Genomic DNA, 13,427 nt, shown 5'->3' with positions numbered 1-13,427 from the left:
CAAATAAAGAATGTAGGCGGAGACAGTGGGACTAGTAGGAGAACTGGGAAGGGGTTGGGGGAAATGAAGAGAGAGAGGGAAAGCAAGGGCTACCTGAAGTTAGAGAAGTCAATGTTCATACCGCTGGGGTGTAAACTACCTAAGCGAAATATGAGGTGCTCATACTCAGCAGGTTGAGCAGCATCTGAGGAAAAAGAAAATCTAACACCACCTGCTAGTTACGTTTCACTCCCCTGGTGTGGAATTCAATAATTGAAGGTACGAGAGAGAATGTTTAAACATAGAAGATAGGTGCAGGAGTAGGCCATTCAGACCTTCAAGCCAGCATCCCCATTCATTATGATCATGGCTGATCATCCAGAATGAGTACCCCGTTCCTACTGTTTCTCCATATCCCTTGATTCTGCTAGCCCTAAGAGCTGAATCTAACTCTCTCTTGAATACATCATACATTTTAATTTTATCATACAATATTAAATTTCATATATACCAAACATAAAATAATAACACTCTTAATGCTGCAGCTTAACAGGCGGGTAAAATCAATAACACACAGAATATATAATACTCAAACAATGCAATGTTTGATTGATTAGTAGGACTGGACTGTTACAATCCCTATGATTTCACTACAATTGACATTCTTGGGTAAGACCACTAGGTGATTTGCTACCAATCAGACATATCTTCAGTCATGTACCTCATCGTCACTGGGTGTTCGGCCTTTTATCACAAGACACCCTCAGTCGAGGCAGGCCCACCGCAGGGTGATCAGACCTGGGTGTGTGTCTTATTGCTAGCCTCTAGATGGTCATGTGGCAGCCCTGACAGCATCTTTCCTCTTCAGCCACAGCCAGTGACTGCTCCGTTCGGCGGCATTGGCAAGTTCTTTTATTGCCCTCCTTTGTGCCTGCCCTTTGACTCCTACTTCCCTCAGGAGTCTTGCGGTGGAACTGGCTACAAAGCCCCTGTACCCCACCTCCACTGGACACACCCATACCCTCCAACCTCTCTCCCCGCCTCTGCTGCAGTGTTTGAATATCGAAGCTTTTTCCTTTCATAAGCCTCGTCTACAGCCTCCTCCCATGGGACCGCGTCAGCTCAATGATGAAAACACGACGACAGGAGTTGGACCAGGGAACGAGGTCTGGTCGCAGGTTGGTAACTGCGATTTCAACTGGGAACGAAAGCCTCTGGCCTAGGTCAACATGCATTTCCCAGTCCCTGGCTGGGTTCAGTGGGCATGAGTTGAGAGGTGAGGGTTTAGTCCTACGTTTCTCTCCTTCCCGGATAAAGGATGGTATTTGCGGGAATGTTATCTGGGCATTGATAGGCATGGTGGTAACTCTTGCACTCGAGTTCAGCTACCAAACACCTCGCCAGGTGTATCTGCCTTGTGTTAGGCTAGTCTTACAACCGACCAGGATGTGCATGAGGTTTGCTGGAACTGCACATAGGAGGCAGGTTGGATCCTCTCCCAGCCAAAGATGTAGGTTTGTGGGAGAGGGAAGGATGTGATTTGTGACTCTGATAATGAAGCTCAACTTATTTGACTCCATGGTCCACAGCTCTCTCCATGTGAATATATAATACTCAAACAATGCAATGAATTAATAACCATAACACTAAGTAGCCAAAAATAGTCCAAAACTGAAGCCCGTGGTGAAACCAACGACAGTTCACAGAAGATCACAGTTGCTGAGGTTGGTGCTGTGCAGTGTTCAAGAGCCTGATGGTTGCTGGGAAGAAGCTGTTCCTGAAGCTGGAGGTCACGTTTTCAGGCTCCTGTACCTTCTTCCAGATGGTAGCAGCAAGATGAGAGCGTGGCCAGGGTGATGCTGGCTGCCTTTTTGAGGCAGCGCCTCCTGCAGATCCTCATCAATGGTATCTGTGGACCTTCGATGGTGGGGAGGTCAGTATCTGTGATGGAGCAGGCAGCATCCACCACTCTCTAAGTGTGCAATGGTGATTTCACAGGTGCTCTATTTGGAAACCAAAAAGGTATGTGTTTTGTGTATCCCTGTAATATGAACGAGTCAAGAGACGCCATAATAAAACTCACTTGACTTGACTTGCTGTGTGTTGTGAATGTTTATGCTCGTGTCCGTGGTAGGTGCGCGTCGCCCCTCTCTCGGCACCAGGCGTGCCCGCGCACAGACGACGTGCCCGCGCACGGCCCCGGCGCTGCCGAGACGTTAGTGGCGGTAGCGTCTATAAAGGGCGATAGCGGCGGGGCAGGGAGGGAGAGAGAGAGGTAGTGAGCGGCCGGCCGGCGGAGGCGGCGGTACCGGGGATATCCTCACCGGGAGGCGCCGCGACACAACACAACAGCCGCAAACTTTGGGAAAGTTTGCCAAGTTTTGTGAATTTTTTTTTTGGGAAAGTTTTTGCGAAGTTTTGTGAATGTTTTTTTGTTGGAAAAGTTGTGAAAAGTTTGCAAAGAAGTTGTTGTGAAGTTTGCAAATCCCCCCGGGAGGGTTCTTTTGGAAAGTTGAGAAAACTTTGCGAAGCTCTTGTGAAAAGTTTGCAAAGAAGCTGCTGTGAAAAGTTTGTTAAGTTCTTCTGAAGTTTGCAAAGAAGCTCTTGTGAAGTTTGCAAAGCCCCCGGGAGTTTGCACGGTTGCCGAAGTTTGTGTGAAGTTGAGTGTTGGTCTGTGGCCGGTGCACGATGCGTGCTCGGCGGCTGCTGCTGCTGCTACTCCTCGCCCTGGACGCCGTGTCGCTGGGCCGGCCGCTCTCCACCTGCACCACGGTGGACACGGAACACATGAAGAAGAAACGGGTAGAGGCGATCCGCGGCCAGATCCTCAGCAAGCTGCGCTTCAGCAGCCCGCCCGACGAGCCGGGGCCGGCCGAGGTGCCGCTGCAGGTCCTGGCCATGTACAACAGTACCCGGCTCCTGCTGCAGGAGCTGGGCCGCGACCAGCAGCACCAACAGCACGCCTGCCTCTCCCACAACACGCAGCTCGAGTATTACGCCAAGGAGGTCTACAAGTTCGACATGATCGCCGGGCCCGCCGTCGACAGTAAGTCACCCATCGGCCCATCTCCGCCCTGGTAGCCCATCCAAACCGGTCCCACTTGCCTGTCTCTAAACATTTGCGTTTTGGTAAATCAGCATCTGCACTTCCATGAATCCACATCCCCCTCCAACCCTTACCACACAGGCACACATGTCTGACTACATTTCAAACGCACTTGTGTAGGAGGGAACTGCAGATGCTGGTTTGCACCGAAGACGAGAGACAAAATGCTGGAGTAACTCAGCAGGACGGGCAGCATCTCTGGAGAGAAGGGATGGGTGACGTTTCGGGTCGAGACCCTTCTTCAGACTGAGAGTCGGGGGGTCGGGAAACATGAGGTGTGAACATGTACAAATAGCGCACTTGGACATGTACATGGATGGGAAAGGTTTAGAGGCTAAGGGGCACTTTGGTTGGTGTGGACTATGTACCTGTCCAAATGGTAAATGTTGTCATCGTCCCTGCCTCAACTACCTCCTCTGGCAGCTTGTTCCGTACACTATGTGGAAAAACTGCCCCTCTGGTTCCCATTAACTTTCCCCGTTCACCTTAAATTAATGGCCACTGGTTCTTGATCTCTCTCTCTCCCCCCCTGTCTGTTAAAGACTGTGCATTCACCCGATCTATTCCCCTCATTATTTTATAGACCTGTATAAGATCACCCCTCGCCCCCTTACATTCCAAGGAATAAAGTCCCAGCCGGACAAACCTTCCTGTAGCTCAGGCCCTGGAGACCTGAGCTTTGACTTGGGCACCAACCCTGTCAACACAGAGTGTTGACGAGGCAGTTTGAGGGTCCCGTGGGTGGAGAGACCACCAGCCCATGGTCTCTACCTGGTGCTCCTCCCTCCTTTTCCCCCCCCCCCCCCCCCCCCCCCCCCCCAGCGTTCACCCCATTGTCCACCCTCGGAGGGGCCCTGGTGCCAGCCAGCAGGTGGGCACAATGGAGGCACGCTGTCCCAGCATTCATAGCAACTGGGAAAGGCCTCCATCAATGCAGAGGCCGAGGGGAGGGGCAGGGTTCAGCCGAGAGGTCAGGGTGCACGGGGTGGGTCAGGGGTGGTTGTGGGAGCCAATGAGGGAGGGAGGGTGGCGACATGTGGTCTGGAGATGGGGGTCTCTCCATTACATCTCAACACACGCATACACACACACCCGCACGCACACGAACACCGCTCCTGATGCACAGAGACCCACCCATAGGTGACCCCTGTGACAGCACGGACGCAGGCCCTTCAGCCCAAATCGTCCATGCCGACCAAGACGCCCATCTACACTGGTCTATCTGCGTTTGGCCCACATCCCTCTGTACCTCTCCATGTACCTATGATGTTACACGCCTCCATAAGACCACCCCTCATCATCCTGCGCCCCAAAGAATAGGGTCCTAGCCTGCCTGACCTCCCCCCATCATGCCATCCTTCCAGTAGCAGGGTGGCCATAACTGATCACAAGTGTGGCCACACCTCTGTAATTGTTCACAGAGACGAGTTCTTTCATCGACGGCAGTGAGCTGAGATTAATTACTGCCAACAAACTTGGATTGTTTTTCTCTGGAGCGTCAGTGGTTGAGGGGAGACCTGAGAGAAGGGTGTAATATTATGAAGGGCGCAGATAGGATAGACAGTCAGAAAGTAGAATATGCAAAGCGAGTATTGGAGGCTTTTAGACGGGGATATGGATCACGTGCAGGCTGAGGCCTTGTGGGCCCGATGGCCTGTTGCTTTGTTGTAACATCTGGAATATGTGCAGTAGCCAAGTTAGAAATAAAAAAAGCATCTTCACCCATAGATCTAGAGTTCACAGTTCACAGAACAGGGGTTTAAAAAAAAAGAATGAAGCTCCCTCTGCATTGCACTGTCTCACACTCGCACTCACACACAGTCACGCTCTCTGTGCACCATCCTGTCACATGCTCCCATGGCAATGACGGCATAAGTCGGGATGGAGTTGATGCTGAATGATGGCACGGCCTCTATTTGGGTCAGATATTGTCCTGTGATTGGTGTCCAAGCTTTGCTGCCTGAAGTCACTGTGGCACCAAGCCTGTTGCGAGTTGCTGTTGTAGATTCTGGGCTGTTTATAGCATAGAGACCCCTTTGCCTGGGAAGGAGTGAGCTGGGACTGGGCAGTGAACAGGAGCGGTGACAGTCCCGTCTGGGCAGCTCGCACTGCGCCCGGTGACCAGCAGAGGGAGCAGGGTGCCACCTGGAGGAAGAGGGGGGGGGGGGGGGGGGGGGGGGCAGGTTACTGGTGGTGGGAGAGTGGGGACAGGCGGTCATTACTACAGCCACGCGCACACCCACACCCTTCATTACTGTAGCCTGCACCAACATGTATAAGTTCACCCGGCAACACTGCACCCTGGCAGAGTTACACGTACACCCGTCATTCCTGTAGCCTACACCTGGCCCTGGCAACACCACACCGCATGCTGGGGGAAGGGCCAGACCAGTAACACAGTACTACAGCGGGCACACACTGGCTACAGGCGGGGGACTCGCACAGAAGCACCACACACAGACATGTGTGTGTTTATTACAATAACACACCATGTGTCACCCTGTGTAACTTATTGCATAATAACATAACTGTATTACAGGGTATTATTCTTATTCTTGATTACTACGGTGTCGGAGGTTATGGGGAGAAGGCATGTTCTCCAGAGATGCTGCCTGACCCGCAGTGCCACTCCAGCATTTTGTGCCCTGTTGTGTGAAGCAGCGTCTGCAGTTTGCTGTGTTTCGCTGTTAGAGAGTCTCGCCTTGTCTCACACAGCGACAGTCTCAACTTATGCCGTCATTGCCATGGGAGCGTGTGACAGGACGGTGCAGAGAGGGCATGACTGTGTGTGTGACCAGGAATCCTTTAATTCTGAGGCTGTGACCTCTGGTCCTAGACTCTCCCACTAGTGGAAACCTCCTCTCCACATCCACTCTACCCAAGCCTTTCACTATTCTGTATGTTTCAATGAGGTCCCCCCTCATTCTTCTAAACTCCAGGGAGTACAGGCCCAGTGTCAACAAACGCTCATCATCGGTTAACCCACTCATTCTTGTAAACCTCCTCTGGACCCTCTCCAGAGCCAGCACATCCTTCCTCGGATATTGTTCACAATATTCCAAATGCGGCCTGACCAGCACCTTATAGAGTCTCAGCATTACATCCCTGTTTTTGTATATAATCCCTCTTGATACAAATGCTAGCATTGAGTTTGCTTTCTTTACTATCGATTCGACTTCCAGATTAACTTTTTGGGAATCCTGCACTAACACTCCCAAATCCCTTTGCACCTCTGATTTCTGGATTCTCTCCCCATTTAGAAAATAGTCTACGCCTTTATTCCTGCTAACAAAATGCATGACTCCACACTTTGCTACACTATATTCCATCTGCCACTTCTCTGCCCACTCTCCCAACCTGTCCCAAGTCCTTCTGCAGAGTCCCTGCTTTTACACTGAAGAAACTTGCAATCTATCCTCTTTTATATTATTGGCTAGCTTACCTTACTTTCATCTTGTCTCCCCCGTATTGTCTTTTTAGTTACCTTCTGTTGTTCTTTAAAAGTTTCCCAATCCTCTGGCTTCCCACTAATCTTTGCTATGTTATACGCCTTCTCTTTTAGTTTTATACTGTCCTTGACGTCCCTTGTCAGCCACGGTCGCCTCTTTCTCCCCTTAGATCTTTCTTCCTCTTTGTAATGAAAAAATCCTGCATCTTCTGGATTATTCCCAGAAATTCCTGCCATTGCTGTTCCACCGTCGCCCCTGCTATGATCCCAATCCAGTGAACTTTGGCCAGCTCCTCCCTCATGCCTTTATAGTCCACTTTGCCCAGCAGCAGTACCGACACATCCGATATCTCACATTGCAGATTAAATTGAATGCTATATTGTCTACTACTATATAATACGTCACAATAAATGTTTTGCCGCGTACTCCAGGTATGCAAATGGCTGCCACCTAAAGGGCGATTACAAAGCTTCAATTTCTGCCCCCCCCCACGCATGCCAGTCTAGCATGATCAGCGCAGACCCACCACCCTCTGTGTGGAAACGTTGCCCCTCAGGTTCTTATTAAATCCTTCCCTTCTCGTTCCAGATTCCCCTACTTTGGGTAAAAGACTCTGTGCGTCTACCCGATCTATTCCCCTCATGATTTTATACACCTCTATAAGATCACCCTCATCCTCCTGCGCTCCACGGAATAGAGACCCAGCCTACTCAACCTCTCCCTGTAGCTCACACCCTCTAGTCCTAGCAACATCCTCGTAAATCCTGCCTGCACCCTTTCCAGTGTGGGATTGTAGTTCGCAACATGGAACTTAGTGCAGCACAGGAGCCGACAACATAGATGCCAAACACAATGCCAGCATAAACTAATTGTTGTCTGCATCTGGTCCGCATCCCTCCATTCCCTGCATATTGATGCCGCTGTGATCTATTTCCACACACTTGGCAAGAGACACTCTCCTACCCTGGGAGACTCATCCCGTCCCGCTACAATGGGGGAGACACTGCTCCTGTCCTCCCCCCTAACCCAGAGCTGATTGTGGGTTTGTTTTGCAGATGATGTGAGCTCGTGTCGTGGCATCACGTCCAAGGTTTTCCACTTCGACGTCTCCTCCATGGAGAAGAACGTGTCCAACCTGTTCCGGGCCGAGTTCCGGGCTCTGCGGGTCCCCAACGGCAGCGCCAAGCGGAACGAGCAGCGCATCGAAGTGTATCAGGTGGGGGTGGTCCTGTCATGGCCCAGTGCACAGATACAGGGCTGCCCCTCTCCCCTGGGGTGGGGGGCTTGGGGCCAGTCCCTGTATCCCATGTGTTGTCCCTGGGTGGTCAGTGGATCAGACCCTGTGTACAGGGTGGTCAGTGGGCGATACCCCACACAGGGTGGTCAGTGGGTCAGCCCCCATACTGAGCGCTGTCTAGTGAATGGCCGTGGGTCAGTCTGTACCCTGTCTGTTGACCCTGGAGTGGAGGGGGGCGCGGGGTGGGCAGTGGGTCAGTGGTCAGTCCCCATGCTGGGCTGTCCTGTGTATGTGTGGGGGGGAGGGGGAGGGGGAACGGGTTGGTCAGTGGTCAGTCGGTCACTCTGTTGTTGCCATTGTCCAGATTGTGAAGCCGGACGACCACATTGCCAAGCAGCGCTACATCGCGGGGAAGGTGGTGCTGACCAAGGGCTTCAGTGAGTGGGTGTCATTCGATGTCACCGACAGCGTCAAGGAGTGGCTCGTCAACCGGGGTGGGTGGGGGCACTGGCCTGGGGGGGGGGGGGGGCGTGTGGGTGGGGGCACTGGCCTGGGGGGGGGGGAGGCGTGTGGGTTGGGTGCGTCGTGTGTGCGTGTGGGGGGATGCGTGCGTGTGGGTGGGGGTGGGTTGGGGGGGGGGGGTGTATGTGTGTGGGGGGTGTGTGTGGGGGGGGGTGTGTGTGGTGTGGGGGGGGTGTATGTGTGGGGGGGGGGTGTGTGTGGGGGGGGGGGGTAGGTGTGTGGGGGGGGGTATGTGTGTGGGGGGGGGGGTATGTGTGGGTGGGGGGGGTGTATGGTGTGTGTGGGGGGGGGGTGTGTGTGTGGGGGGGGTGTGTGGGGGGGGGGGGGTGTGTGTGGGGGGGGGGGTGGTGGTGGGGGGGGGGGGTGTGTGTGGGGGGGGGGTGTGTGTGTGGGGGGGGGTGTATGTGTGTGGGGGGGGGTGTATGTGTGTGGGGGGGGTGTATGTGTGTGGGGGGGTGTGGTGTGTGTGGGGGGGGGGTGTGTGTGTGGGGGGGGGGGGGGTGGGGTGTGGGTGTGGGGGTGTGTGTGTGTGTGTGGGGGGGTGTGTGTGTGTGTGGGGGGGGGTGTATGTGTGTGTGGGGGGGTGTATGTGTGTGGGGGGGGGGTGGGTGTGTGGTGTGGGGGGGGTGTAGGGTGTTTGGGGGGTGTGTGTGGGTGGGGGGGGGGTGGGTGGGGTGAGGGTGTGGGGGGGGGGGGGGTGGGGGGTGTGTGGTGGGGGGGTGGGGGGGGGGGGAGGTGTGTGTGGGGGGGGTGTATGTGGGTGGGGGGGATGTATGTGTGTGTGTGGGGGGGGGGGGGGGGGTGTGGTGGGGGGGGGGGGGGGTGTGTGCGCGGGGGGGGGGGGGGTATGTGTGTTTGGGGGGGGGTGTGTGTGTGGGGGGGGTGTGTGTGTGGTGGGGGGGGTGGTGTGTGTGGTGGGGGGGGTGTATGTGTGTGGGGGGGGTGTATGTGTGGGGGGGGGGGGGGTGTGTGTGTGGGGGGGGGGGTATGTGGGGGGGGGGGTGTGTGGGGGGGGGGGGGTGTGTGGGGGGGGGGGGGGGGGGGGCGTGTGCACGCGCGGTTGTCTACATTGTGTTGTTGCTGCGATGTAACGGGCTGTTCTGTGCAGACACCAACCTGGGTCTGGAGATCAGTGTCCACTGTCCCTGCCACACCTTCCACGCCAATGGCATCATCTCCACCGAGGGTGAAGTCCTTGACGTCAAGTTTAAAGGTAACCGCTCCGCCCTCCACTTCCCTCCCCTCCACCTTCCCCTCCCCTCAACCTTCCCCTCCCCTCCACCTTCCCCCCTTCCCCTCCCTCCACACCTTCCCCTCCACCTTCCCCTCCCCTCCCCCTCCACCTTGGTGACCTTGATCCAGGGTGTCTCCTCCCCATGTCCCCTCTCTGACTCCTCAGGGGTCCTCCCCTCTCCTCCCCTCTCCTCCCCTCTCCTCCCCTCTCCTCCCCTCTCCTCCTCTCCCCCTCCCCTCTCCTCCCCTCCTCCCCTCTCCTCCCATTCCCCATCTCCCCTCCCCCTTCTCCGTCCCCTCTCCTCTCCTCCCCTCCCCTCCCCTCCCCTCCCCTCCCCTCCCCCCCCTCCTCCTCCCCCCTCCCCTCCCCTCTCCTCCCACTCACGTTGTCCATGAAGCCCAAACCAAACCTGTCAATGCTGGAAAAACACAACGTGCTGGAGGGTGGGGTGTGAGGTGTGGTGATGGGGGGGCACGTCCAGTCAGTGAGGGTCAGTATACCAGTGAGGGTCGGGGGTTGAATGTGGCAGTAACGGAGGGTCAGGGTGAGGGTCAAGGGGTGAGGGCCAGGGTGAGTGTGTCACGGGGGGGGGGGTCAGTGTGGGGTCGGAGGTTGTGTGGGTCGGTGGTCAGTGGTGGTCAGTGGGGGGCGGGGTCAGTGGGGGGGGGGGGGGTCAGTGTGGGGTTGGGGTCAGTGTGGGGTGGAGGTTGTGTGTGGGCGGGGGTAGTGGGGGTCGGGGTCAGTGTGGGGTCTGAGGGCGGGGGTCAGTGGGGGGCGGGGGTCAGTGTGGGGTTGGAGGTTGTGTGGGGTCAGTGTGGGGGGGGGGGTAGTTGTGGGTCGGGGGGTGGGGGTCTGAGGGCGGGGGTCAGTGGGGGGCGGGGGGTCAGTGTGGGGTCGGAGGTTGTGTGGGGTCGGGGGCGGGGGTAGTGTGGGGTCGGGGGTCAGTGTGGGGTCGGAGGTGTGTGGGGTCTGATGGGGGGGGGGTCAGTGTGGGTCGGGGGTCAGTGTGGGGGTCAGAGGTTGTGTGGGGTCAGTGTGGGGTCTGATGGCAGTGTGGGGTCGGGGGTTGTGTGGGGTCAGTGTGGGGGTGGGGGGCGGGGGTCAGCGTGGGTCGGGGGTCAGTGACAGTGGCTGCTCATTCGGCAGGAATTGATGACTATGAGTTTGCGGAGCGCGGGGACCTGGGACGGCTGCAGAAACGCAAGGAGCAGAAGCTGTTGTACGAGGGTCCGAACAACCCCCACCTCATCCTCATGGTGCTGCCCCCCCACCGGCTGGACAGCCAGCGACAGCGCCGCCCGCCGAGCTCTCGACACCGCCTACTGCTTCAGGTACAAATCCCTACGGCCCCCCCCCACCACCCCCCCCCCCCCCCCCCCCCCCTCCCTGCTGTAACTGAGCGCCACCAATACCCGTCTGTTGCAGCACGGATTGTTGACCCGGTCAGTTGGCCATGGGACCGTGCGGTGGCCACGGGGTTGGATGGGGGGGGGTAGGGTGGCCACAGGGTGTGGGCCGTCACTGGTCACTCTGCCCATGTTCTGCCTTGTTGACCGGCTCAGTTGGCACGGTGTGGGTACAGTGTGACCACAGAGTGAACAGTGGCTGGTCACTGTGGGCAGTGAGCTGTGGGCGGGGTGTGCGTTGTGGGTGGTGTGAGTTGTGGGCATTGTGCAGGGTGTGCTGTGGGGGCTCCAGTGATGGTCACTCTGCAATCCGCAGGCACTATGAGGATAACTGCTGCGTGCGCCCGCTCTACATTGACTTCCGCCAGGACCTGGGCTGGAAGTGGATCCACGAACCCAAGGGCTATTATGCAAACTTCTGCGCCGGCCCCTGCCCGTACTTGCGCAGCACCGACACGCAACACGGCACGGTGAGTCACGCCGCACACGCAGCACGGTGAATACACGCACCCACACACACAGCACGGTGAATACACGCACACGCATGCCGCCCACATGCAACACGGCACGGTGAATACGCGCACGCACACACCACACACATGCAGCACGCCACACGTAGCACAGCAGTGACCTCCCACAGCAACACGGACACACAACCACATGGTGAGTCCGTGCACCGTCACACGTCACCGACACGCCGCACAAACACGTGCCAAACAACACGGCATGGGGTGCATGTGACGTGTCATGCGTGTGTCTCCCTCTCTGACACGTGTGTGCATGTGTCCGCAGGTGCTGGGACTGTACAACACGCTGAACCCAGAGGCCTCGGCCAGTCCGTGCTGCGCTGCCCAGGACCTGGAACCATTGACCATTCTCTACTATGTGGGCCGGACACCCAAGGTGGAGCAACTGTCCAACATGATCGTCAAGTCCTGCAAATGTAGCTGAGGGGCGCCCCGTGTACACGCGTGTCAACATGGGTGTGGTACGTGTGCGGGCAGCATTTGTGTGGACTAGTGCCGGTCACGTATGTGCTCTTGTTTGTGTGTACATGTTTGCAGCCCGCACTTGTGTGCACACGTGTATGGTCTGTGTTTATGTCTGAGGAATGCGTGTGTACAGCTGTGTGATCTGTGTGCGGTACCTGAGCATGTATGTGAAAGGTATCTGTGTAGGAAGTACACATATACATGCATGTAAGATATACGTGTGTGTGTGTGTGTGCGCTCGCAAGAGAATGTGTGTAGGGTGAGTGTGGGTCCATGTTGGAGGTGTGTGCACATGTGTGTGTTACTGCGTGTGTGTGCACGTGTGTGCCTGTGTGAGTGACTGTGTACGTGTGTGTGCGCGTGAGGGGCAGGCTCTGAGACCAGGCTGCAGACGGCCGGAGGGGATGGGACGGTGCGGTGACCGGCGGCCTGGATGGACGGAGAGATTCACAACAGGGACACAACGGGCTGAGAGTCGGGGCCTGAGCCGTGGTCATTGAGGAGATGGGGGGAGCGTGGAGGAGACAGTATGGATCCCACGACCCCACACACTGCCCGTCCCACGCTCCACGGACACGTTAAACCCAGCGAGCAGCCGGAGCACCGGGCGAGGATGCCCGTCGGGGTCACCACGGGGTGAGCTGAACCTGGCGCTCGGCTGAGACCATCAAGGACACAGACACTGAGCCGTGGAGCTCCAGACAGAGGCTGAGGGGTGACCTTACTGAGGGTCACGGATAAAGTGAACGCTCTCACTCCGTTCCCCAGGATAGAGGATTCTAGAACTAGAGGACACGGGCTTGAGGTGAGAGGGGAGAGATATGACATTTTCAGTCGGAGTGCAGTCCGTAAGTGGAGCGAGCGGCTGGAGGGAGCTCTCGATGTGCATACAATTATGGGCTTTCAAAGACCGATGGACAGATACGTGGAGGTTCTGGGCCAAACACGGGCAAATGGGGCTGGTCCAGGATGTCCAGGTGGGCGGCACGGACAAGATGGGCCGAAGGGCCTGTGCTCTTGTGTGACCAGGATCGGTCAGAGGTCACTGACCCACGAGTGTGTGAATCAGTGCCACCCGCCGCACACTACACCGCAGTCTGTGTTAAGGCATCGTGGTTCTGTGACGGGGGATTGGAGCAGCCCTGGACTACGGACCCCGCTCTGGCCCCACAGAACCCAAGGCCTTCCTCCCCCCCGGTCTCTCACCCCCCCCCCCCCCCCCACCCCCCAGACTTTCCCTCGCCCCCCCATGTCTCCGCCTTGCTCCTGTCTATGGGCTGCAGCCCCATTGCTGGGACAGATGGTCAATGCTGTTGCACCTGGATGCTTGCGGTGCCTCGGTCTTGACCCCAGGCCGGTTGGGAGCAGTGCCCTGTGACCTCTGGCCGCCCAGTGCTGGGCTCCAGGAGTCGCTCGTGGTTCCGGGACGGGGTGAGCTGGAAGTGGCTGATCCCTGGGCAGGGGTCCGCTGCAGAGTCGGGGGACAATCTGGCCACTGTTTC

The 13,427-nt window shown here is 56.9% G+C and overlaps 1 protein-coding gene across 1 annotated transcript; it reads left to right on the top strand.

Annotated features, from left to right (window-relative positions):
* The first annotated feature begins 1,758 nt into the window (after positions 1 to 1,758).
* tgfb3 (transforming growth factor, beta 3) lies at positions 1,759 to 13,148 on the top strand. The gene is given in 8 exon segments (XM_055640284.1): positions 1,759 to 3,025; positions 7,590 to 7,750; positions 8,136 to 8,265; positions 9,402 to 9,506; positions 10,674 to 10,818; positions 10,820 to 10,858; positions 11,250 to 11,403; positions 11,726 to 13,148. Coding segments are annotated over 8 exon segments (1,251 nt in total). The 5' UTR covers positions 1,759 to 2,667; the 3' UTR covers positions 11,885 to 13,148.
* The last annotated feature ends 279 nt before the right edge of the window (positions 13,149 to 13,427 follow it).

The sequence above is a fragment of the Leucoraja erinacea genome, chromosome 9 (assembly GCF_028641065.1).
Source record: "Leucoraja erinacea ecotype New England chromosome 9, Leri_hhj_1, whole genome shotgun sequence".
Taxonomy (NCBI): domain Eukaryota; kingdom Metazoa; phylum Chordata; class Chondrichthyes; order Rajiformes; family Rajidae; genus Leucoraja; species Leucoraja erinaceus.
Note: the sequence above shows the minus strand (reverse complement) of the source record. Positions and strands in the feature narration are given on the sequence as shown.